The sequence below is a fragment of the Musca vetustissima genome, unplaced genomic scaffold (assembly GCF_032173495.1).
Source record: "Musca vetustissima isolate MV318-11 ecotype Yass unplaced genomic scaffold, APGP_CSIRO_Mvet_v1 utg3339, whole genome shotgun sequence".
NCBI lineage: Eukaryota > Metazoa > Arthropoda > Insecta > Diptera > Muscidae > Musca > Musca vetustissima.
In genome coordinates this window covers 107,928-128,458 of record NW_026876688.1, presented here as the reverse complement: position 1 = coordinate 128,458, position 20,531 = coordinate 107,928, and the positions used below count along the sequence as shown (strand labels likewise).

Genomic DNA, 20,531 nt, shown 5'->3' with positions numbered 1-20,531 from the left:
TGTTAACAGTATTCTGTGTATAATTATGTTAAAGAAAAATAAATCTATTAAAAAGAAAAGATTTTAAGAAAATAATTTTAAACAAACAACAAAAACGTGTTTACTGTTTTTTAAATTATTTTATATAATTTTTCATCATTTGGTTTTCCATTTTTTTGTTTTTCAAAGCACAAAAACAAAATCTGGTTTTATAGAGCAAGCATCCTTACTCTAATTGTTGTTGTTTTTTAGCTATTATTATCAATAACAATAATAATATTATTACAATATAATCAACAATAATGTCTAAATTGATAACAAAACCAATTGTTGATACTTACGAATATGCTAATACATATATATTTATATACAATTACAAACAACTGCATAAACTATATATAATCATGTTAGAACTATTTCAATTTATGTGTAAAAAACCAAAAAAAAAGATACATAATTAATTGTTTACATATTTGCAAGCAAGCAACAACAACCGAGAAATGTTTTATAATACCATCATAAAACATCCAACAACAACAAATACAAGAAACTATTAATGCCATCCTTGTAAATAAATATTATTGATGAGAAAAAGAAATGAAAACAAGAAAGAAACAAAAAAGACATTCCAAAATTATTTGGCGTTTTTTCTTTAATTTGGACACTGGCTCGCTCATGTAGGTAATGGGGAGGGTAAACAATTTTCAATTTCACCGTCTACCATTGAATCACACAGTTATGATCAATTAGAACATTGCATTTACCTAATATTGAATTTATAAATATTGAAAAATTTGACCCGTTGTGAGGGACGTACCAGAAGGTCCCTGGACTTGATCTAAGCTTGGTAAAGATAATAGGATGTGCAAAGTTTAGTTCAAATCGGATACTACATTCACGTGATATGATATTATAACTCCGTTCGACGGTTATCGTGTGCACCAGCCGGACGAATATTATTTGTAAATTGACTCCAAATTGTCTGAAACGAATTTTGTCCAAAGAAACATGGGGGTTTAAAACCAATCGAATTATATATCTTCTTTAACCATAAGGCTGAGAGTATAATAACTAAATATTCCTTTCTTTGCCCTCATAGCTACTCCCAGAAAAAATTTAATTTTTCAGTACACACACCTAAAAATCAGATGAAATATTTTAGTTTCAACTCCCTCTTATTCCCCATACAAATTAAGATAGAGAGTTCTAGAATTGCCCGCTCATTTAGTTCTTTCATCGCGTTCATCAAGTGCAGGTGTCGTTCGTTGTAGTGTTCGGTTATTTTGCCAGTTGTTAAATTAAAGAGTGTAAAAACTCCATCTCCTCTATTTACATTCGGCTCGAAACAACAAAGCTATTCTATAGATAAATTTGTGTTTCTTTTTAATAGTTCCGTCATCAATTTTCCGAGTTTCAACCTTTCAATCCTTTTCACAGCCGTAGGAAAGCATTCGAAACGCATTTTCCGACGTTTAATCCAACGCTTCGGGCGGGAGAGAAAAAACTAATTTAAAAACCGTAACTTCGAGTATATATAGCAATTGTGTTAACCAAATATAAGTAAATTTATTATTAGCAGCGCAGTAGAAGCTTAAAAGGTAAGTGTTGTCTAACCACGTTTCCATTACTGTACGCTAGAAGATCCAATGGTCATTCCTAATCTTTTCCCTTTATTAAATTTCATAATGTATGACTCACCTATTTGTTTACCATCACAGGGTGCTTCTACATCAAACATATTGCAAGGTTATTGAATTTATGTCTGTATAGCGCCACCTATTCACCAGTAGCAAAACCAGTGAGAGGTCAATTTTTTTGTTTGCGTTTTCACACGATTAGGTCAAATTTAAAAGTTCCAATGAAATCATTTCACCTCTTACACGTCCTGTTAATTGGATGATGGCTTTTGTCGACGTGTCTCCACTTGTTTACATGTCACGTAATAAGAAAAAACATTGGTTGTGCTAACAGTCAGCTGAGCATGTTTATCCTTCTTCTTATTTTTCTTTTATTGTAATAATTTTGGCGGCAGCATATAGATATTTTGTTAAAATACGATTAAAAAGCGCTAGTTTACAGTTATTAAAGATAAAAGTTAATTTAATAAATTGGTGAAGAAAACAAAGTTTAAGCAAAAGAAATTTTAAGTGGCAGTGAAAGTGAAATTTACTAGTGTCATGGTCTACCTTTTGTGTTTGGTATAGTCGGTCAGTAGAACTGATGAGAATGGCAATGGTAAGTCATTAGTGATTTACTATAGACATTTCCTAAAGGGACTATACAGAACTATCTCTGTGGGATCTATATTCCGAGCCTGGGCGAGATTTCGCGTATAGGTCAACAGATCATTTTTTTACACTGGCAAATTTTCCGAATCATATTTCCTGTATTTAACCCCATTAGGGGTCTTCATTGACCGGACTTACATGCAAAATTTCGTGAAGGTTTGTTTTAATGTTATCGATAAATGCCTGCAACAGAAAAACATATTACAGAATCTCACTACAGAATAGTTTCAAACATAAACTGCATATTCTTCCATTAAAAGACTATGTGTGCTACTATAAGAGGACCATTAGGTCTTCTTCCTATAAGATAATTTTTTTAAGAATACTCTTCGGTCCTCTATAAGAAAAATCTGTGGTCCACTAAAAGAATACCCTGCTTTATTTCATGAGAGAACCATCTGGTTTTTTATATGAAGTCAACGACGTAGCCTGGGGCCCCGCATTTGGCATTCCAGGGTGGGAAACATTTTTGCAGCAGATTTTCAATGTTCAGTTCATGTGTCAGCTTAATCCTCATATACATATGGACCATAATTGATGTAAATAAAGACTAACATTGCCTCAATGAAAACATCCAAATTTTTACTATAAAATATGATCTTGTTTATATTTATTGATTACAAGCATTACTACTAATAGATCATTAATGTAAAATTTCTCAAACACCCACCCGACCGTAACGATTTATTCATCGCTGTGAATTTTATGTATAACGGTTCGTACCTTTTTTATAAGTTCTTTCATATTTTCATATTTACCCGTTGAATCGGGTAAATTTTCAAAATTAATGACATCACTGACGCCAACTTTAAAGTTTTCACCATTTGGCAATGAATCATAGGGTGAGAATTTCAATACCGGTGTACCCATGTAGGTTTTGTCAATATTGTCATTATTGGTTTCGGAGGATTTGCAAGAATCTTTAGAATCTTCATTACTGTTTTGGCTTGCATTGCTTTCTGATTGTTGGCTAGCTGCGTTTCCTGGTTGTTGGTTAACATCCTTATCGGGCTCTTGGCTAAGATCATCTTCTGCTGGCGGTTCATTAGATGTCTCATTGTATGTTGCCTCATCCCCTATGCTGTCTTCTATTGCAATTATTTCGTCGACCAGAGAATCATCGATTTCTACATCTGATGTATTTAATGCCTTTAAAAGTTGTTTCTTTTGCACCTCCAGCTCATCCAAAGATGGAGAATCTGGTGAATTTGGTGAAGCGGGAGCCATACTACGATCAGGACTTGGGGGTGGCAGTGGAGGTGGTGGGGGCGGTATCTCTTCCACAATTTCTGGCGGGTCGGATGGTGGTGGCGGTCTCACAAATTCCACATTTTCACTTGGCTCCACATCTTCAATCTCCATATCTGATATTTGTATGTGATTGGAATCATTGATGCTATCATCGGCATTTGATTTGGGAAAATCTTTAAGCTTCTTGCGTTTGTAACCTTTGACCACATTATCACCGAGCGTTTTAACAAATTCCTCTTTCATTTGGTTTCGGTTCATTGGCGGCACATTGTGATACTTGTAGTCCTGTAGAATAAGGCAATGATATTTAATGTTACAACATAATTTAAAATGAACTTAATCGTCCACTACTTACATCAAAGAAATTTTCACCTGGATCTTGATTAAAACCAGGAAAGTCGATAATTTTTGATACATTGTATTTGTGAGTGTTTGCATCCACCTCGCCGTCATCCTCATCGGAATTCAAAATTTTCGATCCCTAAAACAATAACATAAAAATTACAACAAATCTCTGAATTTAATAACACTGGAACTTACATCCGAATTAAACAAATTGATGCCAGAATGTTCCACCTTGGCATCTTCCAACCAACCGGGTGGATATCCCAAAACACGCATGCGATAAAAGAAGAACGGCAATTCGCCTTTTCGCAAACCCATAGCCTCCCTCAATTTATCACTTATATTGCCCGGTCTCAAATGGGCAAACCGTTGCTCTACATCAACATGATAACGTTCCGTTTTGGCAAAGTTCTTCTTGGCCATTTTGATGCGTTTAATATTGTGTGGCATCGGGCAATCTCTTATGTTATGATCAGCTTCACCACAATTGAAACAGTTATTCGATTTGGATGCTTTCATATTTTTCTCTTCTTGTTTTTGTTTCTTAGTTGCAGCTGCTTCTTCGTCCAGGAGGGCATCCTTTATAGCTCGTTTATAGGAGGGTATTTTTATGCTATCCAATTTCTCCGCCGGTGTAGTATCAATAGTAAATAATTCACTAATGCCGCTGAGGTCTGGTGAATCTTCCTTCTCAAAGGAGTCCGGTTTACAAGTGGCGCTTTGTTCTTCGTCAAGTTGGGAATCATTCTCATTGTCTGTCGCATATCTAACATTCAATGTAATGCTGTTGTCCTCTTCTTTGGGTAAAATTTCTATTTTTCTATTTTCACATCTGCCATTTAATTTCTCTTTGATACATTCTTCAATAAGACATCCAAATTTGGCATAGTTTTCGCTGGTAAATATTATTCGACATATATTGCCGTCGTGGGAGGATTCATCCTCATCGTCGTCCAGTTCACCTTCTTCTATTGCATCCTCATGGGAGTCATCCAGTGTAATACAACTAACAGAGTGTTCCTGCAACACACAGTCACTGTCGTTCAGGCTTGCATCAGCGCCCGGCATGCTTTCTATCTTGAGATCTTCAACAAGGAAATATTTAATTAATTTAGTACAATTAAATAGATTTATTAAAAAACACGCACCGACGCTCTGACAGACACACACAGAATTTCTACGAATATGATGGTGAAAGAGAATATCGTTAAAATTGGGGAACAAAACAAAATTAAGCTGACTAGGGATTTTAAGATCGATCTTGACAGGCAGTAGGGTTCTAAAGGGAAGTGTAATATATGCCAACATCTTTTTCCAGGGCTACATAGGTCGACTTTAGTTGGAAAAGCAGAACACCCTGTGTCGTGCACGATAAAATGAAAAAAAATCATTCAAGTCATCAATACTTTGGCAACTCTGTCGTTATTTTTGATTTGTCTGTGCTAATTGGTGTAGTGAATTTTTGTGATAAAAAAAACATACAATTTATTTTCTAATTGGTAGTCTGTGTTCCATTCCCTGTTTGTTCCCCTCGTTACATTTCTTAATTTGTTTGTTGTAACATTATTCTGGTTTATTTTCTTATTGTCTTCTCAAAACAGAGTTGCCAATAATACATATTTTGTACAAATCAAAGGATTACGAATTCCAGCTATTTTTTAATTTTATAAATATTTGAATTAAAAAAAGCTTTACAATGATCTGTCCGTATGAATTGTGTAACATTTCTAATGAAGATGAATTGTGCGTTACGTGATGGTTCTGTTTAAATCAGTGGCATGTTAAGTGTGCTCGTATCAACGTGAAAGTAGTTGATAGTATTGGAGACAATGTTGGCGTTCATTGGTGCTGTGTTCACTGTAGAAAATTTTCTGCCGATTTTTATAACTCTTTAAAAACTTGCAATCGGAGCTTGTGTCCATTAAGACGGACTTTACATCATTATCAAGTCGTTTTGAAACATTTCCTTATCTGTATGATAAGTACCAGGAACTCGATGAATTTGTATCGTCGCCGTCCGTTTCTGAGCAGAAACGAAATACGTCTTCGAAGAAGGCATCAACTAAAATGATGCATATTTGTAAAGCCTCTGTTTCTGCTGAGGACACTGCGTCACGAACAGCGTCAGAAAATTTTGATAAAACTGAGGCTGTTAATGATCAGACTTATGCCAGTGTCGCGTCTTATGCAACCACGGAAGCGAGCAAGGACTTAATGGAAGTGACAATACCTCATAACGCTCTAAGTAGACTGGAGAAGACCGTAAATCCCTTGAAGCATACATTTTATTTCAATAAATATTTTTTGCAAAATTTTCATTTCAAAAGTGTTTTTTTCCGTTACATTTCAATCATTTCAACATCGTTAGCATTTTTACCGCTATGTAATGCTCGTCTTATTGTATTCTGTTGAAATTGTAGTTGTATCAAAATAATTATATAATTCGCAATGCTATTAAATATCTGTAATAAAAACATATATAAATAATAATTTTTTGTTTATATAAATGAACTTTTTCAATCATCTTACCATAAACAATAGACCCAGATTAAACCGCAAAATCCTGCCAACGGTAAAATACGCATTGTTATGCATGCGCCAATGATAAAGGGAATCCATAGTGTCGTGAATTCGAAACGATTTATTTACGTAATTTTCCATGCGCACAAATTCCTGCCAACATTTCTTACGCTGTTTATCAAAATTGAAGATATAAAGAGTAAAACGACATGTACATTAGAACTTTTTACAGGGGTTAACCTTTATGAGGATTTATTTGACATATATTCAAAGGAATTGACAATTGAAACCCACTGGGTTAACGAAATCTGGTTAAATGTAAACGTACTGTAATGTTGATATTGTTATTGAATTAGAATTAAAACATGTTTAGACTATGTCTATAGGTTTTGACATTAGATATTTAAATGAAAGTGGTGTCATCTGAAAGGTTTAATTTTACACCTTTTTTTGAAAAGAAATTCTTCAAATTTTAAATATGAAATTTAGTACTGAAGTTTTCTATAATTTCACAGTCATAGTAAAGTAGATTATTTACTCTGTGATGTGACACCATTTTAGTTGAAATGCGATTATCTATTCAAAAGTTATACGCTTGGAAGTTTAGACATAAAAACTAATTTGCAAGATTTAAATCATTCCCAATAATAGATGGCGCTGACGATGGGTTTATGAAAATTGCATGCCTAGATTTAAGATTGGAAGAAATATTAGTCGGTGTTGACCACATTTATGGTTTGAGGAGATCTAAATAGTCTATAACTCTCGAAGGGAGCAGCCAATTTCATTCACACATCATAATATTTCTTTCAATCTTAAATCTAGGTATGCAATTTTCCTAAACCCATCGTCGCCGCCATCTTTTATTGGGAATGATTCAACGTATTTTTCTTACCTCCACATGCGCCATATGACCATAAATACTGCACACAATGACTTTATAAACTCGTGGCATTACAAAAAACACAATAAACATATATTCTTTCCAATGGTGATTCGCTTCAATTGCTTTGGAGCATAACAAAAAACCCATTGTTGTTATAATTGCAAAATCATGGAATACCGATGCACTGCTAACAACATTAAATACCGAATTTAAACGTGGTATTAATTCATTGTATTCCTTAAAATAATATTCCAATGATTTAAATGTTCTCAATATCTTGATGTCATTACGTCGTCGTCCTTTGCCATTATTCTCAACGAAATTCAATTGAAATAGTTTATATAGTAAACGGAAACGCAACCGTAACATATCCATTTGAACGACAAACAAGAAACTGGCCACTGCTGCCGAACCCGTCATGTAGGCATAGCCGAAACACACCAACAACGAACTCAAATAGCCACACTTGCAATTGGCCAAGTTAAAAACAAAGCCGAAGGATATACATGAAAAATACAAATAAAAAAATGCTGTTAATTTTAAATATTTTTTGGTATTCTTTGTGTAGTTCCAATTGACACCAGGAAAATCTTTAATCAATTCATCATCGAGACTCTGTAGACGATGCCAACAGTTTTGGTGCTCCGAACGTGTCATATCCAAACTAAAGGTAACCACCAAATAACAGAAGACACAGATAACGGATTCCAAACACATTACAAATGCCACTATGGGCGTCAAGCGACCAATCATGGCATTGTAATATTTTTCAATGTTGATTTTGATAGCCGCTCCGCCGCAGAAGCTCGCCAGCGCCATAAAACGCACAATGTAAATGTAAATAGTGGACCAGCGTGTATAATACAACTTGACACCATTCTTCAGTTTAAACCCCAAACAGCCAGTGTGATAGAGTATGAAGAACATTATTTGAAAACACTGCAGAACACTTTTACTTTCGAATAAAGAACGCATTGTTTCTTTCTTTTTTATCCGGAGGAGTTCTTTTATTGGCTGAGTTGTGAAATGGTTACAAATGTTTGAATTTTCGTAAATGTTTGGAATTTTACTCCTTTTGTATGAATATAATATTTGGGAGGGGTGATATTTAGTCAGATAATTACAATCAATTACGGCCAAAGATAAACATCACACAACACACAATTCCAATGGCATTAGGGTGGAATTTCAAAACAAAGAAGCTAGTGTAAAACTTCATTGGCAGTGACATACATTGCATTAGTTATTACTGGAAAAACAAATAAAAAGTGTCAATCGGTGTTGCCGACAGATATTTACCCTCAGCTTACGGTTTGCAGAAGTCTACAGAAAATCATACAAAAATTGGTCTTATAAAAAAAAAGAAAAATTAATACCTTTCGTATGACAACCTAGGGCAGTTGTCAATCTCCTAATAGGCGCGTTTTGTCGGGTGGCGGATGGGAAGGGGGTTTCTACGATGTGCTGGTTTTAGCAGAACTAAGTCAAACTATGCCGGATTTTCTGTGCACTTCGTGGAAACCTTGGGGATCTTCGGATCCCCTGTGGACCAAAATGAATCGGGGTAGTGCCCTTAAAATAATCAACTAACATGGAATAAAAGAATAGAAGAAATAAAGTTTCGGTGTAGGGAGTTAATAACTCAGTATCGGCCGCAATCGTTGGTGAGACCACAAGCCACATGTCGTCGAGATCATGATCCGGATGTTCTAGGTGTGGGTGCCTTGCATCTGCAGCTGTACCTGCTACAAGCTCATCATGTTTACCCCAAAAAAAGGCGACCCGGCAATTTAAATGGAAAACGAGCTAGGCAAGACTGATGCAAATCAGTCTACGACTGGCAGGACTGTAGTTCTGGGAGGGGATGACCTACATGGGACCCTTAATGCTATCCGCGATAGTCTAGAGGAACAGAGTAGGGAACTCTTCGACCAACCGGTCATTTAAATATCTTCAATACGATAAAGTTATGACGAAAAGAAATGAGGTATGCAACCTGTCGTCAGCGCCATCTCTTAATGATTTTGTTTAATAGAAAGTTATATTTTTATTAAATCTATGAAAAATAATCTAAATATCTTTGATCTTCTTTGATCAATTGACCGTTCTAATGTTTTTGTTTTTTAATAACCACCACGACAAATATGGGTATTTTTCTTTTGAATTTGATCTGAATTACATTGTAATTGTGTCGATCAATAAATTGATGAAAAGTCGTATTTTTAAATTTTTAACGATCTGTAATTTTTTAGCAAATTGTTGTCAACGAAAAAGTCGTTTTGCGATTTCCAATCATGTGTTTCAATAGATGGCGCTATTAGCATGTCTTTGCCGGTGTTGCCAACCATTCAGTGAACTTGCGATTTAAAGCATACTTTTAGGCGTAAATGAATAGAGGTTACTCGTTATAATTTGCTTATTTATCTAAATCTCTCGTATTTATATTAAAAAATAATCTTTAAAAAATATTGCTTGCGATTTGTGTATTGTACCATTTGATGATTGTCTTACCTTTGTAGTTGAAATTAGGCTTATGTTCCAAATTTGTATTAAATAAAACATTGGTTTCATATATTTTATTTTTTAATTATTGTATTAAACAATCTTTATTTATACGACTAGATCCAAAGATGTTTAAAAAAATCATACAATACATACAAAATGAATATTAAAAATAGTTTAATGTTTTCTTTTTTTTTTTGACAATTAACATAAAATCGTATAAAAAAATTAATAACTGTAATACCAAACAAAAAGTATATATAAAAAATTACACATATATATGTATATATAAAACTAAACTAAATGTAATTTAAAAATTATAATAATTGTAATTATTATTTAAGAAAAATATACAATTAAAAAAGTAGTAGTTATAACGAAACGAATGTGTAGAATATACATACATAAATATATATTTGAACTTATTTACATCAGACATCATTGATTTTTAATACTTTCTATTTGCAGTAGATAATATATATTTTTGTTTTGTTTTAGTAGAATGTTTTTTGTTATATATATATGGAGTTTAGAATGTTTGCATAATACTCAATTGTTATTGTCCATACAAACAATTATTAATAAGCAAAAAAAAAAAATCCAAGGAAATTAAAATGTTAAAAAGTTAACTCAATTACTGAAATTGAAACCTTTTTCCCATTAAGAAAAAATATTTATTTATGTTTTTTGTTGTAGTTCTTTTTTTATTTATTTTCCATTTTGTTTTTAATTTTAGGTACCTAATTTACATACAACAAATATGTAATTGAATTTATTTATTTATTTTTATTTTGTTTTTTTATATGTAATACTTTTCATAGGGTTCATTCTATTGTTGTTATTTAATTAATCTCATTTGTTTGCATTTTAGAACAATTAGAGATAGTTAAGTTGCCTTTATGTGTTTTTTTTTGTTTTGGTGGAGGAACAGTTGTTGATCGGTCGTATATATTTGCCTGTCAGTGAATTTACTTCCTTCCCAAAGTATCACGCCATTCCGAGTATTTATCCATTTCTTGGTGCAATTGTAATGCTTCCATGCATGCGTTGAAGAATGGTGAGCCAAAGCATTCTTGTCTGAACGTAGTGTCAGAAGAGAGCAAGCGATAGTGCACAGAGTTGGGGGGAGGAGAGAAGAATTGGAAAACAGCAAGAAAAATTGGAGAAAAAATGGATGTAAAAATTTTCAAGATTAATATTCATTGTATTATAATTTGTTTTAATAGATATTTAAATTATTTTTTTTATATATACAATAAGTGAACATTCAAAAATTAAATGTCAAAGTTCACTTTTGCTTTCTTTTTAATGTCAAAAATTGTTTTGAGGTTAGAAAAATAATTGTTTTTATATATACAAAAATGTTAATAGTTTGTTTCAAAAAAAAAAATTGTATATTGAAATTTTGTATATTCTACAAAATTCAAAGGCTTTGTATAAATTTTTTATGTACAAAAATAAATTGCTGGAATCAAAACATTAATTGTTTTTATTTTTCCCATTTTCATTGCGATTTTTTTATTTTTTTAGTTCCTATTAAAGTAAATCCACTATAAAACCAATTGTTATAAAAGGGGATGTAAAAAACAAATCCTAAAACGACATGACAATCCTTCAAAATCGTTTATTTTTTATTTTACTGTAAAAATATTAAAAAGAAATGCCAATTTGCTGATGTATTTACTTTGAAATATTGTTATCAAGTTTTGACATTGGTAATATCAGAGTTGCATTTTGTTTTTTTCCGCTATGTTTTAATAATGGCACAATAAATATGTACTCCATTTAGCGCAGCTGACTAAAGCGGTGTACACACTATAACAATTGAATGACACTTTTGCCCATATTTGGCTTGTTTGGTAGTGTTGCCTCTTATGTTCGTCATTGAAGTCAAGTCATAAGCTGCGCTAAATGGATTCATTGAGCCATGAATTCATGTAAAAATATGCATTTTGACATTCAATCGGACAGTCAGCTGCGCTAAATGGAGTGAGTACATATTTATTGTATCATTCTTGTACTAAAGGAGAAACTTTGGAATCAATGCTGCAATTTGTCAGATTTTGGTTTAGATTTTCACAAAATATTGTATTAGTTTTTTTTTATATTTCAATATTAATGATATTGATAATACAATGTTTAGACAACGCTGTATTTTTTGAGAGTTTATTTTCTTCCAAAATGTTTTTCACGGCATCTTCATATTAAAAGTGGATATATAAACATGTATTTAAAAAATGAATTTATCTTTATATACATATTATTGGGAACTTCTTCTGTGGTAACATTTTTTTAAATTCAGGTCATGTCGTCCACCACCTTAGCGTTGTCATGAAATTGTTATAGATAATATTACAAAAAAAATATTCCAAAAAACTTTCAAAAATTTTAATAAAAAAAGTTATTTTTGTCCCTTAGGCCTTGTTTACATTGATCCAAATTAATCGATTCTAATGTAAATGTGGCCTTATATACATATTATTGGGAACTTCTTCAAAAAATATGGTTATGTTTTCCACAATTCAAAACTCAAAAAACAAACTTGGAAAAATCTTCAAAAAAATCATCTTAAATTAAAACAAAATATAAACAAATAAAAATTACAAAAACAAAGAATAAGGAACATACCTAATAAACCAAAGTAAATAAATTCCAGAAATGATAATAGGTTTTGGGACGACATCATTGACTCAAGCAAGACACAAGGCTCAATTGTGTGAGAAGGATTATTTTAGAATGTGGTTGAAACTCCAGAGTTGCCACAGTTCATGTGAGAAAGTTTCATCGTTTCGAGAGAATGCTGCACAAAAACTCTATTCTTCAGCAGGACTCCATTGAGTCCATAATACAACGTAGTATTTTGAGAGGTGTACTCTATTTCTTCTCCTCCAATTTTATGGGGGTTTCATTCATATGTGATTTGTTAAAACAGCAGAAAACTCATAGTCATATACAAAGGATTCACATAGCAAAGTTAGTTATAAGTTTTCGATTTTTTTATTTTGTTTTTCTTGTTTCTTTTTTATGTTTTTTGTTTGTTTGTTATTGTTTTGTTTCTTCACAAAAAAATACAATAGTCGTGTGTTTTGTAGTAATTATGTATAAAGAGGAGTGTTTTTAACGTGTTCTATCACAATATTTTTCAATAGTTCTTTTTTTGTATGTTTTGTTTAATAGTTATTATAATATATACATGTATATGTTTTGTGTGTGTGTAATTAAAATACGTACATACATCATCATAATAATTAAGATTTGCCAGCAAATTTAAACGTTACACTTTCTTAATTTTTTTTTATTTTTTTTTTATTATTATTTTTTTTAATATGGTATGCAGGATATTTTTTTAAATAATGTTATATATTTTACAATTATCTAATATTTTCAAAAAATCTCCCGTTTTTTTTGTATTTTGTCCAAAACAATTGTAACATTTAAAATGTTCAAGCAAGCTTAAGACAAAATACCAAGGAGTTGTTTTTTTTTGGGATTTTGCAAAACAAGAACAAGAATAGAATTAATTTGATTTCAATTTTTGTTTTTTTGATTGGTTATATGTATGTTGTATGTAATTGTATGTGTGTGTGTATGAGCTATAAATACAAAACGTTGCTAAAATACTTTGTTCGTTTTTATGGGTGTGTGTGTTTGTTTGTTTCTACGCTTCTAACAACATGTTTTCTTATAAAAAATGAAATTATAGAAAATAAAATAAAAAGTAAATTAAAAAAATAAATAATATTTCTTTTATGTTTATATGTATGTATACACGAAAACCCTTGTTTAAAATTGCTGTGCAAATTATTGTAAAAAAATAATAATAATATACACAAAAAAAAACCAACAATATTAGACAAGCTAATTCGGAAATTTTTTTCTCACTTTCTTACAAAACAAATGCAACTTAAAAATAAATAAAATTAAATTATAATTATTTATAATAATAAATAAAAATTAATAATAATAATAGTAATTAATACATTTACGAAAATAAAATAAATAAGTACAAAATATTCTTTTATGCTTCTTCTTTTTTTAATTTTCATTATTTTTTTGTTTGATGTTTACTACTATTTTCAATATTCTTTTGATGTGTGGGTGGTGGTGTTTGTTTTCCGGTATTTCTTCAATTTTTTTTTAGCGATTTAGGGGTGATGATCTTCTTCATCTTCTGGTTGGAGAATTCAAAATCATTGCCTAAAGTTGCATGACAAACCGGAAGTTTGTTTTTAACAATGAATTTAGAGAGAGACAGACATGTTTAACTTTGATTGTTGTTGTTTGTTTGTTTTTGGTGGGAAGGGATGTTGGTGTTGATCTAAAGTAGTTATGTTGTAATTGGCGGCATATTGAAATTTATCGGTGAACCGTTAACAATTTTTATGAAATCTTGTAATTGTGAAACTTCCTCGGCCGGTATAAATAAAACTTTTAAACATTCACCAAACCATTTTGAATCGAAACAGTCTTTCCTATAATAAAAAAAAAACAAGAAAATAAAATAAAAACACAAATAATAATAAGAAAAATAAAACAATAAACAAATCATATTTCATGTAAATAAGCAAAATAAAAAAGAAAACAAAAAAGTTAACAACATTCTATAAATTTAGCATATACTTTTTTTATTCTGTTGTTTTTGTTTTTTCTAAATTGAAGGTGTGTCATATTCCGTGTAATTGTTTTTTTTTCAAATGGTGGCTACATAATGTAAATTAATTGTTATTTTCCAATAGGGAAGCAAAATCAAATGACAAAGGTGCGCCATTTATGACTTTAATAAAATGTTGCAGTTGACTGATTTCTTCATCGGGTATTAATAAGGCATTAATACAACCTTCAAATGTTTGATGTGTAAAACATTTGTGCCTGTTGATTTAAATAAAGAGGGAGAGAAAAAAGAAGAACAACAAGAAAAACAATAAATAACAACAAAAAATAATTTCAACTTCCCTGTAGAAGTATTATGATATTGCAACATTCCTTTAAGCACTCAAGGCAATTGGTTTTTTTATTGCAAAATAAATGTTGGCGATTCGTCTGGGTATCACAACAATTTGCTTAAAATTTGTTTTTATGTAAGTCTACATTTTGCTTATTTAAATAATGTATTATTTAAATAGCTATTTATTTACGAATAAACACGATTTAGTTGGCGCTTTTATTTTTGTAACCAGTGGGCAACATTTAACCGTCTGTCAAGTGTCCGTTATTCATGCACTCGTGAATGATGCCTCTCTCAATGCATGCATACAGCATGCTCAATAAAAATAATGACCGTTATTCGTGCATTCATGAGAGTGACATTCTTATTTGAAGTAAACATTAGTGCACAGTTATACGCCATTTACACAGGAACAAAGTTACAGTGAAATGATATGGTGGCAAAGTACTTTAAAAAATGTTTAAATTGATGCAATATCAAAATAGATCACATGTTTTGGTATAAAACATTGAAAAAATTTTTCTTAATTCGTTTTCTAAGTAAATAAAAGATTAATTTGTTAAAAAAACTTTCAATTATACATAATAAAGATTCACTTTCATTTCGAATTGATGGCATATATTTATTTATTGTATGCTCAATAATATACTATATGCCAAAAGGCATAACATGTGATTAAGTACACATGCACCGGATGTATATCAGGCGTTTTATTTTGAAGCAATTTAAGAAATAAATATTATATAAATGTCTAGTGTGAAATGATGATGATAATTATAATTATCAAAAGTTAATTTGGTTATTATTGAAAATGTCAATATTTTGTAGTTTAGGATATTGCATATATATCAAATGATAATTGTATTTGCATCTTGTTTAAAACCACAGCCAACAACACAGCAAAAAAAATGACGTCCATGGTATTCGTAGGATTGGACTTTTTGTAGGTCACGGTTTGATATTTTTTCTATGAAATATATATGAATATACTATTGCAAATTGGAAATAGTCAAGTGTATATTACCTTGAACTAGAATATTACATTTGAATATGTGTTTGTGTGTTTTTCAAAAATAAAACAAAAAATATCTTAAAATAGTACACACAACTACGTCGTCTTTTGTGATGCACAGAAATGAAAGAAAATAAAGGTCTTAATATATTTTTTTGTTTATTTTAAAGTTCATATTCCGCGTTAATTTTTCTGGGAATTTATACCATAATTTAGAAGAGTGTTATTATTATTGAATGTGTCAAAATTTAGTCATAATTTGCTTTGTTATTTCTACGCTAGATTTTTGTTAAATGTTGATACATAAATGATTGGCTTTTTAAATGTCAAATATGATTCGCATATTTCCAAATATGCCAAATATAACAATCCATGTGTTTAGGCATGAGGAATTTGATGTGTCTCCAGTCCACCATTCAATTTTGTTGTGTACTCATCACGTCTCTAGCGACAAGTTTGACATGAGCAATTTACACAGTTTGATCAGTGGCCAGATAATATAATATTTATACTTTGTGTGAGGTTAAAGTACGTTTACAATTACGTTTACATGATAGTGATTTATATGTATATTAAATGTGTTTTTATTAAACGTGTCGTAATTATATTCGTCGATCGTTTATATTCTCAACAGTGAGATTGCCGACAAAATATTATGTGACTTTGGAGTTGTCCAGTAATAGAGAGGGAGACTGACAGTTTGACAATTACATTTAGAATTGAATACATTGCTTCGATTAAGACAAATAAGCAACCATGATCAGCTGTTTATGTTTTGAGTTATTGAGTGCGCACTTACATGTGTATATTAAATGTTTCAATAAAACGAGTCATAATTTTTTTCGTTTATATTATCAACTGTGTTTAGACTAAAATTTATTGGACTTTGGAATTATCCCGTAATCGAGAGGGAGACTGACAGTTCGACAAGTATATTAAGTTTTTGTAAGAAAAAAAAAACATGATCAGCTGTTCATGTTTTGAATTATTTAAACACGTAATAAAATGTACATATCAAATGTGTTTTTATAAAATGAGTCGTTTAATATGGTTTACACTACATATGGTTTACACTTATTGGACTTTGGAGTTGCCCAGTAATAGAGAGGAAAACTGAGAGTCCGACAATTATAGTTAGAAGTGAATATATTTCTTCATGTTTTTGATTATTGAAAAAGCGTAATGTAATTTGTCTTCTGTCTGTAAAACATATACACGAAATGTGTTGTAATAAAACGCCTAATTTAAATTGTCATGTGTATTTGAATATATGTCAAATAAGTGACGTATTTTCATAAAACATCTGTTTTAACCTTCATTTTTTATGGTGGTATTTTTAATCAACCCTGATTTGCTGCAATTCCGGGGGATTTTTTTTTCAAATGTCAACTCGATTTAGGCGCGATTTATAGACAACTTGTCAACCAAGTGTTTTCTTTCTCTCAAGATCATTGTAAAATATGAAGTTTTTTTTAATTAGCACATTTAAACTTACTTGCATAATCTGTGTATACTTGTCTCACGGAATAAGTTATAACAATCATCGCATATTTTATCCAAACGATAGAACATGGTCTTGTTATAGATGCCTTTACATTCCAGATCAAAGAAATTACTTCTCTTGGCCATATTGTGATTGCGGGGAAAAGCTGTGAACAGTGGAACGAAGATAAGGAACATCATCACCACCGAGATTTTAATGCTGCGGGAACACATCTGCAAGAAAAAAAAACATGCAACATAAAAATTAAAATATATTATATAAAGTTCACAAAAAAAAACAACAAAATATCATAAAAATTAAAAGAACGCTATATCGGTTGCTTTTTATGTGCTAAAAATAATTTAATCAACCATATAAAGTTAAGATCTCAGGCTAAAAATAACTAGCGCAAAACTTGAATGAAGCTAATTTTACAAGCTCTATACACGAGAATGGAGAGAGAAGAGGACAATTTGTGTCTGGTGGCTGGCTGACTGACTGACTCAATGGCTGGCTATGTGTCTTTACAACGACGATATCGGCGGCGGCACACAATGTGGGCATTTATGTATGAACTTTTAACGCACATAATTTATGTGTTCGATTTTGAACGGACGACCAGACAGACAGACGGACGGGCGTACGGCCAGGCGTATAGAATAGTTTTCTTACAACGCCAAAGTAAATTTAGCTTGTGTGAGGTTTTAAACAACAACAACACCACCTTGTCATTGATCCAAACCGCCACCAGACGATATTATCTCATCATCACCATTGTGTTCTATAAATAAATGTGTCTATAAACAAAAAAATTGGATGTCCGTGCGCTGTCGCAACTTTTTGTTGTTGTTGTTGTAGTTGGTATTATTATTGTATTTTTGTGTATAATGAACTTCATATGTTGAGCAGTGTAAAAAACTAGCCAACCAAGTGAACAGTCCGTGAAATTTTCAGCCCCAGCAGATGTGAAGAAACTAAAACAATTTTTGTCGCTGCTGTTTTTTTTTGGGTTTTGAAGTTTCTTTTAAGAATGGCGACATTGTATGCAGCCAATATTGGCGAATCATTGATTTTCATTGTTGTTGTTGTATTTTATAATCGAAACGGAAGAGTTTATATGCTGCTACATGAAAATACTAAGAAAGAAGTAGGATTAAAAAAGAGATCCGCTAGTCATTAAGTTGTCAAAGGAGTTTTTTTTATTGTTTTTGTTGCTGTGAATTTGTGCAGTGTATAAATTTATATAATTAAGTCCCATTTTCACAACACAACGGATTATGTAGTTATTGATTGAATTTTATGATACAGATTTAAATTGTATTTTATGGTGAATGTGTGTGTCTAAATATGCCAAAATGGTTACAAATGTGAAACTATCTTGTAATAATTTCGGATATTCCGAAACTTGTTTAATTTCCACCCTCCTTTTTTAAACATTGAAGTTGAGTATACACTATTGGTCAAATATTCAAAACATAAAGTCAAACAGAGTCTTTTTCATTTAAATGAATCCTAACATGTGATATGATATTTATAATGTATTATATTATTGAAATTATATCAAGAATGATTTTATCCATGGATAATTATAAAGCATTTTCATATTGGTTTTTTATATTATACCATATTTATCATAATTCTATGTTGCAGTTTGAGTCAACCAAATTAAAATTTAGTAAATAAAGTGCAACAGTTCCAGTTTCATCAATGCAAAATAACTCCTTAAACATATCTTGATTTTTAATTATGCAATTCGTTGTATGAAGATAACGGCACGGAGTATTTTATACAAAGTTTATCAAATATATCCAAAAACCAATAGATCCAGGTATAATCCGCTATATTTTTTAATATTTCATATATTTTGCAGTGGAACAATTTCTTTTGCATTTTTTCTGTACATACATATGTATACAATTAAAGAATTAAACCATATATGTTTATTATAGTACTAACAAAATTGAAAACAACTTTTTATTTATTCAAGGTCTAAACACATGTTTGTCATACTGAACATTACAAAAACAGTGTTGTATTTGAATTTATGTTTATTTCACACATAATTTCGAGCAAATTGAGGGTTCTATAGGTAGAATTGTGTCTTATTTTGAAACTGTGGAAGATGATTTTTCTATTATTCCTTCATTTTAAAATAAAATTTTAACAAAAAATGTTTACCAACATTTTTATTTTTTTTTTTGAAAAAGCGAAGATTCAAATTGTTCACCAATCTAACAAAATGTAACATTTTTGCCACATCAATTAATTTCCATTAGCAAATGAATTTAAATTGAAATACTCTTTTCAGCAATAATATTAATTGCTAACATGATTTTTTCTTAATATTGTGTAAAATAAACATGGGTGTGTATGGCAGAGACAGATAGAGGGAGTGAACAATACACAACACATGATTTTCATTAATAAAATATTTTTGTAACCAACTAAAAAATAAATATTTGATATAAAACATCGCAAAATGCTCTTTACAAGCAATGTTTTACACATGCAAACATAAATATATACGTGCGTGTGTGTAAATATTTGTGTTTATTTAAATATATGATATATACCAATGATTGTTTGGTTGGCTAGCTGCCTGGCTTGTTGACAAGCCCCCTAACAAAAATATACATCATTACCATATTCTATATGATTTACACAGAGATTAACCGTCAATGAGATGAGAGCAAGAGTGGTAACAACCACGGAGACAGAGACGGAGAGAGCGAGAAGAACCAAATAACGATTAACATATTCAATTAATTTGCGCATTTTCATTGTGTAAACGACGAACAAAATAATAAAAAAAATTCAATACAATTGCTCGTTTATTTATTTATTTTGTTGTTGTTTTCTTGTTTTGTTATAGATCTTGTTGTTTTTGTAACGACCCTGTAGGAAATGTCTACAGTAAATCAGTATTGACTTACTATTGGCATTGTCACCAATACTGTTGACCGACTATACCCAACACAATGCATTTTACTATTGACATTTAACATGTGCTTGTCATTGGAAATGAACTAGTGACTTGGTCAGTAGTAAGTCAGTAGTTTTTAGATATAGACACAGCGTCGCATATGTGGACACGGTCAGTAGTAAGTCAATAGTTTGTATATATAGACAAAAGGTCACATATGTCACTTGTAAATTTTTTATAATTTCTTTTGCTCAAAAATTTTTTCACCAATTAATTAATTAATTGATTTATTACCATTAATAACTTTAAACTCGCGTTTTTAATAAAATATCTGTCTATTGCCGCCAACATATTTATAATTAAAGAAAAAAAGAAGAAGCATAACCATGCTCAGTTG

The 20,531-nt window shown here is 30.9% G+C and overlaps 3 protein-coding genes across 4 annotated transcripts; all 3 read right to left on the bottom strand.

Annotated features, from left to right (window-relative positions):
- Window positions 1–2,951: 2,951 nt before the first annotated feature.
- Window positions 2,952–4,931, bottom strand: LOC133321274 (zinc finger CCHC domain-containing protein 8 homolog). Its single transcript, XM_061530370.1, has 3 exons — window positions 4,059–4,931; window positions 3,874–3,999; window positions 2,952–3,803 (listed from the first exon to the last, which is right to left on the bottom strand). Exons 1-3 carry the CDS (start codon window positions 4,929–4,931, stop codon window positions 2,952–2,954), a joined length of 1,851 nt encoding a protein of 616 aa, XP_061386354.1.
- A 1,271-nt stretch (window positions 4,932–6,202) lies between these two features.
- On the bottom strand, window positions 6,203–8,244 carry LOC133321273 (putative gustatory receptor 47b). Its single transcript, XM_061530369.1, has 4 exons — window positions 7,851–8,244; window positions 7,279–7,799; window positions 6,393–6,554; window positions 6,203–6,325 (listed from the first exon to the last, which is right to left on the bottom strand). Exons 1-4 carry the CDS (start codon window positions 8,242–8,244, stop codon window positions 6,203–6,205), a joined length of 1,200 nt encoding a protein of 399 aa, XP_061386353.1.
- A 2,495-nt stretch (window positions 8,245–10,739) lies between these two features.
- On the bottom strand, window positions 10,740–17,454 carry LOC133321265 (ion transport peptide). Of its 2 annotated transcripts, none has more exons than XM_061530363.1 (2): window positions 17,224–17,454; window positions 10,740–10,848 (listed from the first exon to the last, which is right to left on the bottom strand). In XM_061530363.1, exons 1-2 carry the CDS (start codon window positions 17,442–17,444, stop codon window positions 10,740–10,742), a joined length of 330 nt encoding a protein of 109 aa, XP_061386347.1. In that variant the 5' UTR covers window positions 17,445–17,454. The 2 variants fall into 2 exon arrangements, with proteins under 2 accessions (XP_061386347.1, XP_061386346.1); XM_061530362.1 differs by lacking the exon at window positions 10,740–10,848 and adding an exon at window positions 14,044–14,243.
- Between the last annotated feature and the right edge of the window lie 3,077 nt (window positions 17,455–20,531).